General features: G+C 34.3%; 1 protein-coding gene across 2 annotated transcripts; it reads left to right on the top strand.

The window, feature by feature from the left end:
- Nucleotides 1–30: 30 nt before the first annotated feature.
- On the top strand, nt 31–16,280 carry LOC124448456 (lethal(2) giant larvae protein homolog 1-like). 2 transcript variants are annotated; one of them, XM_046999475.1, is made up of 21 exons: nt 31–212; nt 292–389; nt 1,981–2,062; nt 2,140–2,258; nt 3,736–3,879; nt 4,507–4,582; nt 4,686–4,937; nt 5,441–5,606; nt 5,690–5,759; nt 6,332–6,479; nt 7,048–7,115; nt 7,950–8,253; nt 9,452–9,627; nt 9,698–9,786; nt 10,795–11,058; nt 11,341–11,571; nt 12,691–12,849; nt 12,918–13,137; nt 14,222–14,308; nt 14,580–14,763; nt 15,217–16,280. In XM_046999475.1, the coding sequence occupies exons 1-21, from the start codon at nt 132–134 to the stop codon at nt 15,352–15,354; spliced, it is 3,156 nt and encodes a 1,051-aa protein (XP_046855431.1). In that variant the 5' UTR covers nt 31–131; the 3' UTR covers nt 15,355–16,280. The 2 variants fall into 2 exon arrangements, with proteins under 2 accessions (XP_046855431.1, XP_046855432.1); XM_046999476.1 differs by lacking the exon at nt 15,217–16,280 and adding an exon at nt 14,874–14,921 and having other exon boundaries at nt 40–212.
- Nucleotides 16,281–17,591: the final 1,311 nt, after the last annotated feature.

The raw sequence follows: 17,591 nt of genomic DNA, 5'->3' as shown, positions 1-17,591 counted from the left end.
AAAGTTCCGCCCTGATTCTTAGCCTGGGCTCTAGTCGTTCACGCCTTGGCATTTTGATTCAAAATTTCTTATTGATCGTTTGTTTTGTTTTAAAATTTTATGCCGAACGATAGTAGAATTTTCCCTTCGATATGTTGAAGTTTTCACGAGGTAGAGGACGAAAACCTGATCCTAAAGATAAAATCGCTCAGGAATTATTGGCTTTTAACAAGGTACATTTGAATGTTCGCCTGTAGTTGATTGTTGTTAAAATCTTGACCCGAAGGTTTTTTATAAATTTTAACATCCTAGTTAACTGAACATGGCTTTCCTCACAAACCCACCGCTGTCGCTTATGATAAAGAACTTGGTCTTTTAGCTGTTGGTACATCGACTGGCTTTCTCAAAATGTATCCTTGAGTAGATAGAGGATTTCATAAATGCTAACAGATTTCGTCTATTACTTTTTATTGTTTACAATTCGTTCAAAACGCTTAAGCAGTAAACTTGAGGACACACGTTTATTTCGGTGTGAAATACGGTTGATATTGATTATCATTTCTTCGCTAAGATGTTAGGAGCTTCACAACAGGTGTAACTGCTATTCTGTAATACTCATGAATCGTTATCCAAGCACACGGCAATGACAATATTGTTGAAATACCCGCGAAGATTCTTGTTTGATACGTGTCTAAAATGATGCGTTAATGTTCCGGCTCTTCGGTGAAGTTTATTTAAACTTAAATCCCTCTTTATAAGTCGTAGTGTTTATGTTTGGTGTAATTCGGGGCTATTAAAAGAGTTTAAAGAGGACCACGGGTCGTTGCTTGCTTATTTTTCCGTTACAAAGTAAAATGCATCTTTGGGATAAATGTCTTTGACCGTCTCCGTTATCTTAGAAAAAGTCCTTGAAATGAATGTTTCGCTTGATGACACAAGGTTAAATTAAACCATCAATCTGAAAATAGCATTTAGAATAAATATTACTAAGCGGATTGGTGAAGCTCGATATGTATGCTTAAACTCTGTGTAGAAACACTTTTCGGATATTTTTAAAGTGTCGTCGATTCTATTATTGACTTTCTAGTCATTGATGTATTTATTAATGGAATTTCTGGGAAATATTATGATTGCAGTCGAGAATTTTTGGTTCGAGAAACAAATTGCCGGAAAAATTTACTAGTTACACGTGAATTCTTGGTGACCTCGTATTTATATTCGTAGGAATCATGATGGAACCAGTGATACTATAGCTATCTGTGGTTTTTGGGCGTGCAATTAGGCTTGTATTTTTGAATGATCAAAACTGAAATGAATAATTCTGAAAAGTTTAATCAATGTGGTTAGTGTTTAAAGGGGGTTTGTAGCAACTTGGCAGGTGTATTTAAACTGTAGTAGTGAGTGATTTTTAAGGCTCCTTCAGATAATTAATTATTTATGTGGTCTAATTTATGATTTAAAGTATTTTCGTGTTTTATTCACAGTTTTATGGCTTTGGTCAAAATTTTTCTATATAATTTTTAATATAAATGTAATTTTAGAATTACACATTGCATTACTTTTAATTTTCATAAAACTCGTTGAAATTTCAATAATTTGATATCAGTTTTAGCTGTCATGAGTGTTGAATATTTCATCTAAAACACAAACAGCTTTTGCCGATAATGAAAATGATTTTAGCCAAAGAAATTGTGCTTCATGTTATCTTAATCACGTGTGTGTTAAGATATGACAAGAATGATTTCATTTACCAAATCATTTTATGGTAGAAGAGTTTCTGTCACAGTTGTGGAAAGGACACTGTTAAACTTTAATGCAAATTAATAATTAATTACTCACTTGAATACACAAAATATTTGCATCAGCTGAAAAAATATAAACAAACCTAAGGATATTTTTCAGTGGTGTAGTTAAACTTGATGATTTTTTCTCGAGGCCTTGGGGTTGGCTTCATGCTATTTTGTGATATTTCTTTCTGTTTTTCCTTAACAAAATATTCAGTTTTGGCAAACCTTGTGTAGAACTTACTGCCTATCCTGCGACCAAGACCAGAATACAGGAATTACATTTCTTACCTAAACAGGTAGTCATCGATAATCTCTATTATCTATATTCCTAGCTATGAATTCCTAGCAATACTTTATCTTTATTTATTTATAGGGAAGAATTATCAGTGTCTGCGATGATGTTACACATGACAGTGTTCACCTTTTGGAAATCAACGAGCGAGATGGAAAAGCTGTTTTGGAAGAGGTGAAAACATGCATGTTGCAAGGAAGGTATGTTTAAATACTACAAAAACTATATGTTTAAATACTACAATAACTATATGTTTAAATACTACAATGACTATATGTTTAAATACTACAATAACTATATGTTTAAATACTACAATAACTATATGTTTAAATACTACAATGACTATATGTTTAAATACTACAATAACTATATGTTTAAATACTACAATAACTATATGTTTAAATACTACAATGACTATATGTTTAAATACTACAATGACTATATGTTTAAATACTACAATGACTATATGTTTAAATACTACAATGACTATATGTTTAAATACTACAATAACTATATGTTTAAATACTACAATAACTATATGTTTAAATACTACAATGACTATATGTTTAAATACTACAATGACTATATGTTTAAATACTACAATAACTATATGTTTAAATACTACAATGACTATATGTTTAAATACTACAATGACTATATGTTTAAATACTACAATAACTATATGTTTAAATACTACAATAACTATATGTTTAAATACTACAATGACTATATGTTTAAATACTACAATGACTATATGTTTAAATACTACAATAACTATATGTTTAAATACTACAATGACTATATGTTTAAATACTACAATAACTATATGTTTAAATACTACAATGACTATATGTTTAAATACTACAATAACTATATGTTTAAATACTACAATAACTATATGTTTAAATACTACAATAACTATATGTTTAAATACTACAATAACTATATGTTTAAATACTACAATGACTATATGTTTAAATACTACAATAACTATATGTTTAAATACTACAATAACTATATGTTTAAATACTACAATGACTATATGTTTAAATACTACAATAACTATATGTTTAAATACTACAATGACTATATGTTTAAATACTACAATAACTATATGTTTAAATACTACAATGACTATATGTTTAAATACTACAATGACTATATGTTTAAATACTACAATAACTATATGTTTAAATACTACAATAACTATATGTTTAAATACTACAATAACTATATGTTTAAATACTACAATGACTATATGTTTAAATACTACAATAACTATATGTTTAAATACTACAATAACTATATGTTTAAATACTACAATAACTATATGTTTAAATACTACAATGACTATATGTTTAAATACTACAATGACTATATGTTTAAATACTACAATGACTATATGTTTAAATACTACAATAACTATATGTTTAAATACTACAATGACTATATGTTTAAATACTACAATAACTATATGTTTAAATACTACAATAACTATATGTTTAAATACTACAATGACTATATGTTTAAATATTACAATGACTATATGTTTAAATACTACAATGACTATATGTTTAAATACTACAATAACTATATGCTTAAATACTACAATAACTATTTAATAAGGTAATACAACCGTCTACAGCCAATGCAGCTCTATCGATTTTGATTTTTTAGATTGAAGAAGATAGCTGTTTGCTCGCTCTCAATGAAGACGAATAGACTTTATCTTGGAACGGAGGGTGGAAATATTTACCTTCTTGATATAATAACATTTGATCTTTTGGATCACATCATTTATCAAGATGTTGTTATTCAAGGGTAAGATTTCTTAAATGAAATTGGATTAGCTTACAATAGGATTAGGATTCATTTGCAGCTAGAGGTTGAGTTAGGATTTCATAGTTATAAGGTTGTAACACAAAAGTCATAGACTTCTTAATGACAGTTGTGTTTGCTTCTGTAAAAAAATTGTCGTTCATTTAGAATGTGTATGGTTTGGATTAAATAAATTTATCATTTAATACACATACCAGTCATCGTGAGCAATCACCTCAATCAATGCATTATTCAGTTTACCTTTCAAATTTGATTTTTTACTGTAAGCTTTATGATTTTCTTATTTTATTTGTAACCTATTATAATATCCAAGTGTTCAAAATTCAGCAGGTTGATTATCAAGCTTAAAGATAAATTAGGTATTGATAATTTGAAAATATAAAACTTCAAGTAAAAAGTCAGTTGTATGATGGTACCAACAATGATACATACTGGGTGTGTGTGTCAATTAAGAAAGAATATTTTTATCATTTTATCTGCTAATCAAAATTATAAGACTTAGTAGTGGGGCTAATATTAGAGTTTGTTAGTTTAAGTACTCTGGCGTATGTTGATTCATTCGTCATTGTCTTTAACCTATTTCTTCTTCTTCATATTTTTTCATACCAGTGTTCCTGAAGAGTATAAGACAGTCAATCCAGGTTCAGTTGAGGCCATCCAAGAAAATCCCATGAACAAGGAACAGGTTGCGTTAACCTTTATTTCATAGAGAGGGACTGGGGGAGAGTGTTATGTGATATCTCTTGTTTTATTTCTTATGTCTAATGATTTCTGCATTACTTTCTCAGGTTTTGATAGGCTACAAAAAAGGTCTAATGGTTTTGTGGAATCATCAATCTGGCGATCTAAAGGAGTCCTTTTGCTCAATGCAAGGTTTGGAGAGTTTGTACTTTCATCATTCGGGCGAGAAATTTGTCAGCTCTCATGCCGATGGTAGCTTGACCGTGTGGAATCTTAGAGAAGATGCAGAAGCAAAATGTGAATCTCCTTGTGAATCACCATGTCCATTTGGACCTTTTCCATGCAAGGCTATCACAAAGGTACGATTACATTATTTGTAAACCTTATTTCTATTCTTGTTCATGACATAGGGAACATATATGGTTTATTGTGGATCATTGATGTTTTATTACATGGGGAACATACATAAACGGTTTATTGTGGATAATGAATGGTTTATTACATGGGGAACATATATGGTTTATATGGATCATTAATGTTTTATTACGTGGGGAACTTGCATGGTTTACCAGGGATCATAAATGGTTTATTACCTGGGGAACATACATGGTTTACCTGGGATCATAAATGGTTTATTACATGGGGAACACGCATGGTTTACCAGAGATCATAAAAAGTTTATTACCTGGGGAACATACATGGTTTACCAAGGATCATAAATGGTTTAGTACCTGGGGAACATACATACATAGTTAATCAGGGATCATAGTTGGTTTGATATAATAAAATAAGAATTAACGCAGGCAGTTTGCTCTGCGATTTAAGAATTCTCAAGGCTAACAGATATATTTCCATGGATCAGGTTTGTTGGAATGAGCCATACACTATCTTCAGTGGTGGAATGCCTCGAGCAAGCTACGGAGATCGACATTGTATCTCCGTTATTTGTGGTGATTCAACGCAAGCGACGTTTGATTTTACATCGAGAGTCGTTGATTTCTTTGTTATATTTGATAAACTTGAGAAATGTAAGTGATATTTACATCGAGCTGTTTACGTATTTTTTGTCAAAATATTTATTTAATACAAGGATTGTGTATCAAATTTGCAGCTAATCCAAGATCTTTAGCAGTCCTTTGTGAACATGAGTTTGTTATCATTGATTTGCTCAAAGAAAATGGGTAAGCAAATCTATAAATATCATTTATGATAACTTCTCTTATTTAAGGCATAATTTTACTGGCACTCGAAGTACTTCATTTAAGAAATAAAAGATGTTTACTATGTTTGCACCATTGAACTTAAATACATCTGGAACGCTACCTGCAGCAAATAATTGAAGCCAAATCTTACACCCAGACGCGCGAGATTGCACCCAGATTCTCTCGCGGAGTGAAAATTGATTGAACTACACGCGTGTCTGGGGTAAAATTTGGCTTCAAGAAGTTATTAGGCTTCTCTATTACAGGTTGCGTTTTTCTATTACATGTATTTTAGTTCAATGGTTTGCACAGACTTATGCAAACCGAGGAGACCTTTGGGAGAACTCGAGAGCAGATCAGTGCAAACCCGAGACCAAAGGTCGAGAGTTGCACCTAAATGTATTCATGATTGATTTGCAAATTCTCTCTGATTAATTAAATTGATTGAGCTCCAATCTGTTCGCGCAGGCTCGTGCAAACTCGACTACAGACCAATCAGCGCATGCGTGGTATTTATTTTATAAAAGTAAATCGTTTATCTTTACTTGTAGCTACCGGACGTACGCATCGCCATATTTATCCTGCATTCATTCGTCGTCAATCACGTGCTCTCAACATATTCAAAATTGTCCTGAAGATATGTGGAAGTTTTTAAAAGAAGCTGGTTTAAAGCATCTTGGCAACAATTATCCACCTGAGGTTTGTTTACTGTCCTTTTTGCATGTTCTTCGTGTTTTAATAAACATGCTACTTCGTGTTGTGATAAACATGCTACTTCATGTTGTAATAAGCATGCTACTTCATGTTGTAATAAACATGCTACTTCATGTTGTTATAAACATGCTACTTCATGTTGTAATAAACATGCTACTTCGTGTTGTAATAAGCATGCTACTTCATGTTGTAATAAGCATGCTACTTCATGTTGTAATAAACATGCTACTTCATGTTGTAATAAACATGCTACTTCATGTTGTTATAAACATGCTACTTCATGTTGCAGTAAATATGCATGACCCTTAAGAGACAGGCCTGTGTTCTGGTTGCCTTCGCTTTACGGAGCCTTTACAACAAGTCTGTTGATTATAGAAATTGCTACCTTCTACGTTTGCTGACTAATAATATTGTGCAGAGCAATATTTTTATTTCTAGTTTTCTTGTTGTTTTGAAACATAATTTTCGTTTGGTTGTCGTGTTTTCACTGACGCTGTGGGCTTGTATTCCACTTATCGTTGTCCGAGAATTAATTTGCAAGATTATATTTCAGGATTGGCCAATCACAGGAGGTCGTTCGTTACTTTCGAAGAATAACAAACATGATATTTTAATCACAGGGTTAGTTCACATATCTCTGGAAACATAACTCACATTTTAAGCTATAGTTTACATAAGTTGTTATCTAACCTAACACAGTGCTACATTTGAAATTTTTAAGATTGAGGTGGTTCGTTTCACTGTCTGTTTATTTAAAGAATCATTGTCAACCACAATGCAACGCGCGTCTATTGTTTGTTCATATTCGTGCTAAATATGACAATTCCTTCCAAAACACGTCGATCTTTCTCTTAGACTCTTCGTACAATTTCGACAAGTTGTGCGAAGTTTACCTACATACCACGTTTTGGTCTTCCTGGTTCAGGAATGTTTTCAACCGTTAAGCTTGCCATAGTTTTGAATAATTATTTGTCCACACAAACAGATCCGTTTATGAAAAGTAATCACTAGCATGCCTCTGAAAATACTTTTTTTTATCCAACATAAATTTTTATACATCCACAAAAGATGCATAAAATATCCACGGATTACCGACTGATACAACTTTTGTCTGTTTATTCAACCAGGAAAATTGCTGCAAAGATCATTTTTGGCGCGCGTTGCATTGTGCTTGAGAACGATTCTTTAATGATTTTGTTTAGCCTGCTAGACATTAATGTCTCTATCTTCACCAAACGATTCAGTTTTCTTTAGAAAAAAACACAAACAAGTCTCATGATATGAGACAAGCTCACGAAAATAATTAGTTTCTTTCCATCAAAGTTAAATAAAAACGAAGACGTACAACTTGTGACTTATCTTTAAAGAGTTTAAAACTGAAATTTGAATTAAAAAATTTGTATTGCTGCTGTAAAAGTCCGTCTTTATTACAACGATTTTTATCTTTTCCCTCAGACACGAAGATGGCTCCGTCAAATTCTGGGACGTTTCTTCTCTTAATATGAGCCCGCTTCACTCGATCCAGACCTCCCGATTCTTTTCCGGAGATCATGAGCCCGCAGATCAACTAGACGGCGATGATGAAGGCTGGCCCCATCTTCGTAAAGTTGGCGTTTATGATCCGTTCTGTGATGATCAAAGATTGGGCGTCCAGAAAATTTATTTTGACCCTTTTTGGAAAGTCCTCGTTGTTGGAGGCCATGGAGGTCAGGTGGTTGTTATGGATATACAGAATGAAGAAAAGGATGTTGAAATAAAGGTATATAGGTTCATTTTGGTATAACGAGAGTTTGTAGTGAGGTAGCCCATTGTCTCAGCATGTGGGTAGTTGGTACATCTTGGTATAACTATGATTTGTGACGTAACTTAAAGTCTCAGCATGTTGATAGTTAGGTACATTTTGGTATAACTATGGTTTGTAACGTAGCTCATTGTCTCAGCATGTGGATAGTTAGGTACATCTCTGTATAATGATGGTTTGTAGTGATGTAGTTCTGCAGTTTACGATGTAATCGTATAATGAACATTAATTCCTAGGTTGTTACCATAATATGAAATGCCATTTTAATTAGAAATATAAAAAAGAGAATTTTATTGACGTTTCGTCGCAGCGCATGACATCTTCAGAAATTCAGAATGATGATATAAGGTTAAAAAATAAGAATATAAATGACAGTATTTACAATTTACGAATAAATTAAGTTGTAAAGAAGAGATTAACCAATCATAGGGCAGCTAGAAGATTGACAAAAGAATGGAAGAATGCTTTTCGTTGAGATCAGGTTTAAGATTCGAGATAAGTAAGCTTTCACGAACTAATAGTTGGAGATTGGAAGATAGAATGAGTGGAAGATAGTATGGAAAATTGTCTGGAGGGAGGATGCGTCCTGTTTCGTGACAATGTTTAAAGATACTGCAGAACGGAGCTGTTTTGTATTTTCCTCCCGTCAAAGGCGAGACTACCAAATGTTCCGAGACTTGTGTGTGAAAATGCTAATTTTCTCATTTGTTTATATAACAGTTCACTGATCTGCGTCACTTCTTTTTACGAATATATTTGATAGTAAACTTTAACATATGATTCTTTACTTAGCTATAAATTCACAATGACAATTGACACCCACACATTACAACTAAAAACGTCACACCTAAATCACACAGCACAACTAAAAATAAAATATTTCACTTCACACTAATTCACAATGACAATACACATTTCCTGTACACACAATACAATGACGTAAGAACCAGATAACAAATACGGCTAACCTGACGTTTACTCCTCATTTGAGTCTGAAGATGACTACCGCTAAGGTTGTCGAAACGTCAGTCAACAACAACAAAAACAGTCCTTCTCAGGACTATACCAACCTGGACGATCTACATTTACAAACATGTAACGATACTCCCGGGTTCAAACCATTTATTTTATAGCTATAAATTGTTGTTTTATCAAGGTAATCGATGTCAACTTAGTGAAAGAATTTGAGAATTTTAACTGGAAAGGTCACGGACCTCTTACACCACACTCAGGATCCATTAAGGTCCCTATGGGATTCAAACCGATCGTGATTGCCCAACTAACACCTGCGTCTAGTGTCACTGCGCTTGCGCTAAAGGCCAAATGGGGATTGTGAGTACTTCATGTTGTACGTCTTTTATACATTGTTCTATTTGTTCGAAGTCTGTTTATTTTATTGTAGACTCTCTGTTGGAAGCACCCACGGGTTCTTCATCTTAGATTTTATTCAGAAAGTTGCAACATTACAACGTTGTACAGTCAGTCTTGATGGTACGTATTTACTACATTTGGTATAAACCATTTTGAAAATGTCTATTTCAATAATGCGGACGATTAGAAATGATGTTAATTTATTGGTAGCTACATGCATAATTAATATGGCTACTTAATGTGTGCTCTATCTGTGTTTTGCCTAGCAATTGTCGTATGTGTGTGCGTATTTTCAAAACTTCCATTTCTAGATCACTTTTCAATTTTCATTACCTTAAATCATCCAATAAACGCCCCCTGTCAAATATCGCTTTGTTTCTAATCAACGCCGCACTCTCCAATAGACGCCTCCATATATTAGCATGATAATTTTATAATAGTGGGTTATCGATCTTGGTAAGAAATCGTGTATTAAGTTGTAGGTTGGCTTTCATTTGTGTTTACACAACGACGATAGAACGAACAGATATGAACGCCTCAATAAACGCCGCGTATCTATTAAACGCCGTGTATCTATTAAACGCCGTGTATCTATTAAACGCCGTGTATCTATTAAACGCTCTTCACCCCAAGAATCGCTAGAATGCTGGAATTTATTAAACAACTCCGACCTCTGGTATTATTAAATCATGTGTGTTTTTTGGATCATTTTTGGATTCTTAGTTTATTTTTATGAACAAAATACGAAGCGGAAAAAGGAAACGTTAAACATCTTTGATTGTAACATTAGCCAAACGTATTTTGATGCTTTTAATTTTTTTACTCTTTCAGCCAAATCTTCTTTGAGATTTTCGTCAATCCGACGCAAGGATAAATTCTTTAAGTTCAAAGTTTTTTTGTGATAATATCGTTTATTTCCGTTTATCCCACGCTCCACGTGAAAATGAGCGAACTTTCACGTGGTCAGCGTGTGTACGTAATCAGCTTATCTCAGTCTAACATTAAAAAATTTTCCATTTTGTTTACGTATTAAAACTACAATCAACTCATGTGACGTCATCCGGAGAACATTGCCCTGGACCAATCAAATTGCTTGATTACTTAATGTTATAATATAATCTCTTGCAGACATGGACAGTGAAGGAGGAACTTTGGTTCGACGACGAACTCTGAAAGAATCTTTACGAAGATCATTCAGACGGTTGCGCAGTGGAAGACGTAGCGGTCGAAGACGACAAAATACCCGAACTGGAAAAGATTCGAGGCACCAGTCTCCCAGCAGTGGCGAAGAAGCTCCTGTACAAAGATTAATTGACGAAAATAGCAAGATTGGTGAAGGTTATCAAGGCCTTGTAAGATGTTTATATATGGTGGATACGTTTGTGAAAGATGGTAAGAAAGTTCAAGTTATAATGTGATATCTTGTAATTATTATAATATATGTCATATGACGTAATGGTGAGTGAGAAAAGTTTTAATTATTATAATATATGTCATGACGTAATGATGGTTGAGAAAGTTTTAATTATTATAATCTTTGTTATATGACGTAATGATGGTTGAGAAAATTTTAATTATTATAATATATGTCATATGACGTAATGGTGGGTGAGGAAAGTTTTAATAGTTATAATATATGTCATGTGACGTTTCTGTTTTGTATTTTGTTTGTAGGTGTTCACCATGGTCCCTCGCTATGGGTGGGTACAAACTCCGGTTATATTTACCCCTATACGATAGAACTCCCTCCCGATGATGAAAGAAAAAGTTCTAGCGTCCAGGCTTTTGCAAAGAAACCCGAAATTCGTCTAAAACACAACGCAGCTGTGATATCGATGTTGGTTGTCGATAAAGATGGCCAACCAATGCATGAAGATTATTTAGTGAAGAATGGAGAAGAAAAAGGTTAATTGAAAATTATTCTGCTTTACTTTGCATTAAGGCGTTTATATCTCGATGCAGTGTTGACAAAATCTTCTTGACATTTTCTCATCTAAGACAAGAGAAGGAATAATATTCTGTCCTTTCTCCTTAAAGCATGTGTCAAGATGTGTTTCCATTCTTACAATTCTCTGTTACATCTGCAATTCAAACTTTTCTACAACTATAAATATAACGATATTAGACACACTATTGTAAAGTAAAACGACATATTTCTCAGAAATAGACATGTTTCAATATTTCGCGATGCTCGATATATGATAATTACCACTGCAAAGCTCAACTGTTATCATACGTACTATCACTTATGGCTTCTGAAGAGGACCTCAAGAAATGTTGAAATAAAAGATGTTTACTATGTTTGCACAGGCTTATGCAAACGGAGGACACCTTTGGGAGAACTCGAGAGCAGATCAATGCAAGCCCGAGACCAAAGGTCGAGAGTTCTCACAAACGTCTTCGAGGCTTGCATAAGCCAATGTAAACACGGCAAACATGTTTTATTTCTTTTGTAAAATAACAATAATGCGAAACAAACAATACCTTTTAATATTCTTCTAGCGTGTATTCATGATTGATTTGCAAATTTTCTTTGATTGATTGATTTGTTGAGCTCAGATGTGTTTTGAACAGGTTAATGCAAACACAGCTCTAGACCAATCAGCGCATGCAAACACAGCTCTAGACCAATCAGCGCATGCAAACACAGCTATAGACCAATCAGCGCATGCAAACACAGCTCTAGACCAATCAGCGCATGCAAACACAGCTAAAGACCAATACGTGCATGCAAACACAGCTCTAGACCAATCAGCGCATGCAAACACAGCTAAAGACCAATCAGCGCATGCAAACACAGCTATAGACCAATCAGCGCATGCAAACACAGTTAAAGACCAATCAGCGCATGCAAACACAGCTATAGACCAATCAGCGCATGCAAACGCAGCTATAGACCAATGAGCGCATACAAACACAACTCTAGACCAATCAGCGCATGCAAACACAGCTATAGACCTTTATAATCTCCCGTAATAACTGTGAGTCGAAGTCTTTTATAAATATAAATGAATTTTCTTTCAGCTGCGGACATGAGCGGTAATCACTCTATAATCATATGCTCAGAGGAGCAATTCAAAGTTCTCTCACTACCACAGCTGAGAATTAAACACAAAGAAAAGTTAACCGCCATTGACGGATCCAAAGTTCGTAAACTTGGTGTAATATCGCTTAGAAGTGAAGGTATGCGCCCTCGAGCATTTTGTACAGTTTGCTGCCGAAGAACTGTTTTAAGTAGTACTTCATTTTAGATGTCTCAGATGAAACATACGCTTGTCTTGGCTGTCTTAACAATCAAGGAGATCTGAACGTCTTTGGTTTGCCCAGTCTTAGGCAACTCCTTAAAGTGAATTGTTTAAAACGTGAAGATATGTTGGCTATACAATCCTTGCTCTTCACAAGACTGGGTGAAGGATTTTACTTACGTTCGCCTTCTCAGCTAGAACGATTTTCTCTTGCTGTATCTCACAAGTAAGATGATCATGTCGTGTTTGAGGCGGGGGGGGGGTGATTTCGATTTTTTGTTGTTGTGTCAGGGGGGGTACACATTTTTTCCCATATATATGTTCAATACATAACTTAACAAAAGTTTTATTTTCATTTGGAAAGGTGAGAGAGAATAGATTAGTTGAAATTGACAAGCAGAGTTTTTTGATTGTTTACATTACATGTTTGTAAATGTCGATCGTCCATGTTGGTATAGTCCTAAGAAGGACTGTTTTTGTTGTTGTTGACTGACGTTTCGACAGCCTTAGCGGTAGTCATCTTCTCTTTGATTCATTTGACTCTGAAGATGACTACCGCTAAGGTTGTCGAAGCGTCAGTCAACAACAACAAAAACAGTCCTTCTCAGGACTATACCAACCTTGACGATCTACATTTACAAACATGTAACGATACTCCCGGGTTCAAACCATTTACTTTACTATTTACATTGATAATCAACTCAAACTACATGAATTAAATATTTGCGAAAAAGATTTTAGAAAATGACGAAGAAACGAATTAAGACGGTTTAAATTTACATTATATCCAAAGTTAGGTTTTGCATAATGATGTTAAAATGTTCTTACATTCATAAACATCGTTATTTAAGCATAAGTTTGCCTCAAAAGTTAGGTTTTGCATAATGATGTTAAAATGTTCTTACAATCATAAACATCGTTATTTAAGCATAAGTTTGCCTCAAAAATGCCTCAAAATACTTTAATGCTTTTCTCGTTGGTTATTCTTAAAAGTATCAACAGCATGACAGGCAGGGGAAGTTATTTTTGTTTGCAAATTTTTTCCCGTTTATGTCATGCTATATAAACATGCAGCAGTATCTACGGTTGTAATGTCCTTCGTCGTGACGTTTCATTAACCAAACTAATGCTACATCCTTTTCTTTTCTGTATTTTTTAAAAAAACTCATAAAATTCGTCGTTTTTAACACCATGTTGAGTTTCAATTCGGGAGCTTGTTGTATTTGTATTTTTGATTTGAAAGCATTAAAATATTATCGTCTGCTACAACTGTCATTCGATGATTTCAAATCGGTTGAATTTGATTTTAGTGTCCGCCCTGATTGTGTATTGAATTTACCGGATGAAGAGGAGAAGGAAGGTGCTGCAAATGAAGCAGAGGATGATTCAAATATAGGGTAAGTAAAAGCTCTACATCATTCTGCTATATCAACTGCGTTCCCTCACTATTGACAGTATTACCAGTATCGTACCATTGCCCCAACACCAAGTTCTAGTTTCTTCTTTTCCTCCCTCCTCCCCCACCACATCACCTCTTGTTGTGCAAGTGCTGTATCTCACCTCTACTTTACGTTAGGAACTGCTGTTCTCTCTCCCCAAACCCCCCCCAGCAAATGCTCTTCTCCACCTCGGTTATTTGACTTAATGAAAACATTTTAATTCCGTCAGAGACACGAAATCCGATGAACACGTGACTCGTCACCAGACCACCAATATCGTGGAGAGCCACGAGGAGAACACAGTTGTGGTAAGAAGTGCGAGACATTCGTCCAAATCAAAAAAGACCACAACAGTCGATGTGGCGAATACTACGCAAAATAAGGAATTATTAAATAATGGTGACCATTCGGAGGTAAGGAACGTGGGCTCAAGTTATGAATTTCATTTATTTTAGAAAGATTACTGATGATTTAAATTTTGAAAAGACACCTTCATCAAGGGACTAATATCCTCTTGTTTTAGGAAAACCACCGGGGGGTGAGGTCGAGTTATTAATCTCTTCTTGTTTTAGGAAAACCACCGGGGGGTGAGGTCGAGTTATTAATCTCTTCTTGTTTTAGGAAAACCACCGGGGGGTGAGGTCGAGTTACTAATATCCTCATGTTTTAGGAAAACCACCGGGGGGTGAGGTCGAGTTACTAATCTCCTCTTATTTTAGGAAAACCACCGGGGGGTGAGGTCGAGTTATTAATCTCTTCTTGTTTTAGGAAAACCACTGGGGGGTGAGGTCGAGTTACTAATATCCTCTTGTTTTAGGAAAACCACCGGGGGGTGAGGTCGAGTTACTAATCTCCTCTTATTTTAGGAAAACCACAGGGGGGTGAGGTCGATTTCACCATCATCAAGTGATGGCGATGGGACTACATTTAAAGCACCTGGGATATCACACAAGAAGGAGGATCAACGAGGCGTTAATGATCTTGAGATAAATCCACGTTATTAAATCTAGGAAAGTTATGAACATAATTTAGAGACGACCTGAATGTTTCAATGAAATAGGCTCGAGGTTCCCGTACTGAGGTTAAAGTACTAATTTAACATAAGTTTGTTGTGCCTGCAATGATGAAGTAAATGTGTTAATTTAACATTCGCTTTCTTGTGCTTGCAATGATGAAGCAAATGTGTTAATTTAACATAAGTTTGTTCTGCTAGCAATGATGAAGTAAATGTGTTAATTTAACATAAGTTTGTTGTGCTAGCAATGATGAAGTAAATGTGTTAATTTAACATAAGTTTGTTGTGCTAGCAATGATGAAGTAAATGTGTTAATTTAACATAAGTTTGTTGTGCTAGCAATGATGAAGTAAATGTGTTAATTTAACATAAGCTTTCTTGTGCTAGCAATGATGAAGTAAATGTGTTAATTTAACATAAGTTTGTTGTGCCTGCAATGATGAAGTAAATGTGTTAATTTAACATTCGCATTCTTGTGCTTGCAATGATGAAGCAAGTGTGTTAATTTAACATAAGTTTGTTGTGCTCGCAATGATGAAGTAAATGTGTTAATTTAACATAAGTTTCTTGTGGTTGTTTTCACTAACCTAGGCAATAATATGGGCAAATACTAATAGTTTTAGTAATGTAATGTTATTATATAGTTAGAAATGTTTTCTTTAAATAATCTTGCTTCTAGTAGAAGTTATTTAAATCTTTATGCTTCTACCATTGTGCTATTATTATATTCTTTTGAAACCAAAGTGAAAATATTGTGGATTGACAGTGTAAAATATTATTATACATGATTTAGTTATTGAATATGCAACTCTGTTCCTTATTGGTAATAAATCTACGCATGTCCCTTCAGAGTTATAAAGCTCGCCGAGAGGTGCAAGTGTATTACTTTATGTAAGAATAAATTTATTAATTGTACACATTTTGTAACTTGTTCATTTTGAATTGTTGGTTATTGAAAACGGTGTTTGCGGGGGAAGCAATCTTACACGAAGTTCTGTCATAAAACATGAATGGAATAATTCTTAACTAAAGGTAAATAATTGATGATTGCTTCTAGTAAAGTAAATGGTTTGAACCCGGGAGTATCGTTACGTTTTTGTAGATGTAGATCGTCCAGGTGGTATAGTCCTGAGAAGGACTGTTTTTGCTGTTGTTGACTGACGTTTTGACAACCTTAGCGGTAGTCATCTTCAGAGACAAATGACTCTGTTGTCGAAACGTCAGTCAACAACAGCAAAATCAGTCCTTCTCAGGATTGCTTCTAGGTTTTTCATCTTTTTTTGCATCTATCCATCTGTTTACCCTATGTTTGTCTTTAACGGTAGTATTTCTACCACATATTCATTTTATGACCTTAGTGTTATGTTTTCATATTTTAAACAGAGTAATATAAATTGTTTTGACATACAATTATTCTTCAAAGCAGTTACTAAATACTGACGTTTTGTATGTGAGTCCCTCCTTTATGAACCGAGGCGACATTGCTACAAATTTGACGTTTTATCTACAATGTGAAGTTTGAAGTAATTAGAACGGAGAATATTTGAAAGGTTAGTGATTGATAACCGTGTAAGCATCTATTTTGCGTACAGGGGGAGTATCAAAAAAATATTGTTATAATTTCAATGCTTATCACTTTGTGTTTGTAAATGTAGATCGTCTAGGTTGGTATTGTCCTGAGGAGGACTCTTTGTTGTTGTTGACTGACGTTTCGACAACCTAAGCGGTAGTCATCTTCTGAGTCAAAGTCGTAGCTTATCACTATGGCTGGATACGTAAAAATCCTTTCGTCTGCATCAGTGGCGTGGTGGCATAGTTTTTACTGCGGTGGCCAACACAAATTTTGCGCCCCTTTCACCTTTTGTTATTGCTATTTTCAAGTATTTTAGTTATTTTCATTTTATAAAACACAAACATGAATCTTCATAAAAAGAAAGTAACTTAAAAACAAAGTTTCATCAAGCAATTATATGTCTGTTACGTTTTTTGTTTTTCATAGAAAAATATATTTATATTAATGCCTTTGCAAGCGTTGGGGAGGTTTTCCCAAGTAAAGTTATGATTCTATCTTTGTCGATACAAATGAGAGTTTCCCTTCCAACGTTCATTAAAAGCAATGATTCCAGGTGTTCCTGTACCATCGTAGATCGAATCCTCGTTTTTACTCTCTTCAGCGAAGAAAAAGAACGTTCAGCAGTTGCTGAGCTAATGGGTATGGCCACTGCA

Source organism: Xenia sp. Carnegie-2017, unplaced genomic scaffold (genome assembly GCF_021976095.1).
Source record: "Xenia sp. Carnegie-2017 unplaced genomic scaffold, XeniaSp_v1 HiC_scaffold_23, whole genome shotgun sequence".
Taxonomy (NCBI): domain Eukaryota; kingdom Metazoa; phylum Cnidaria; class Anthozoa; order Malacalcyonacea; family Xeniidae; genus Xenia; species Xenia sp. Carnegie-2017.
This window is presented reverse-complemented; position numbering and strand designations above follow the sequence as displayed.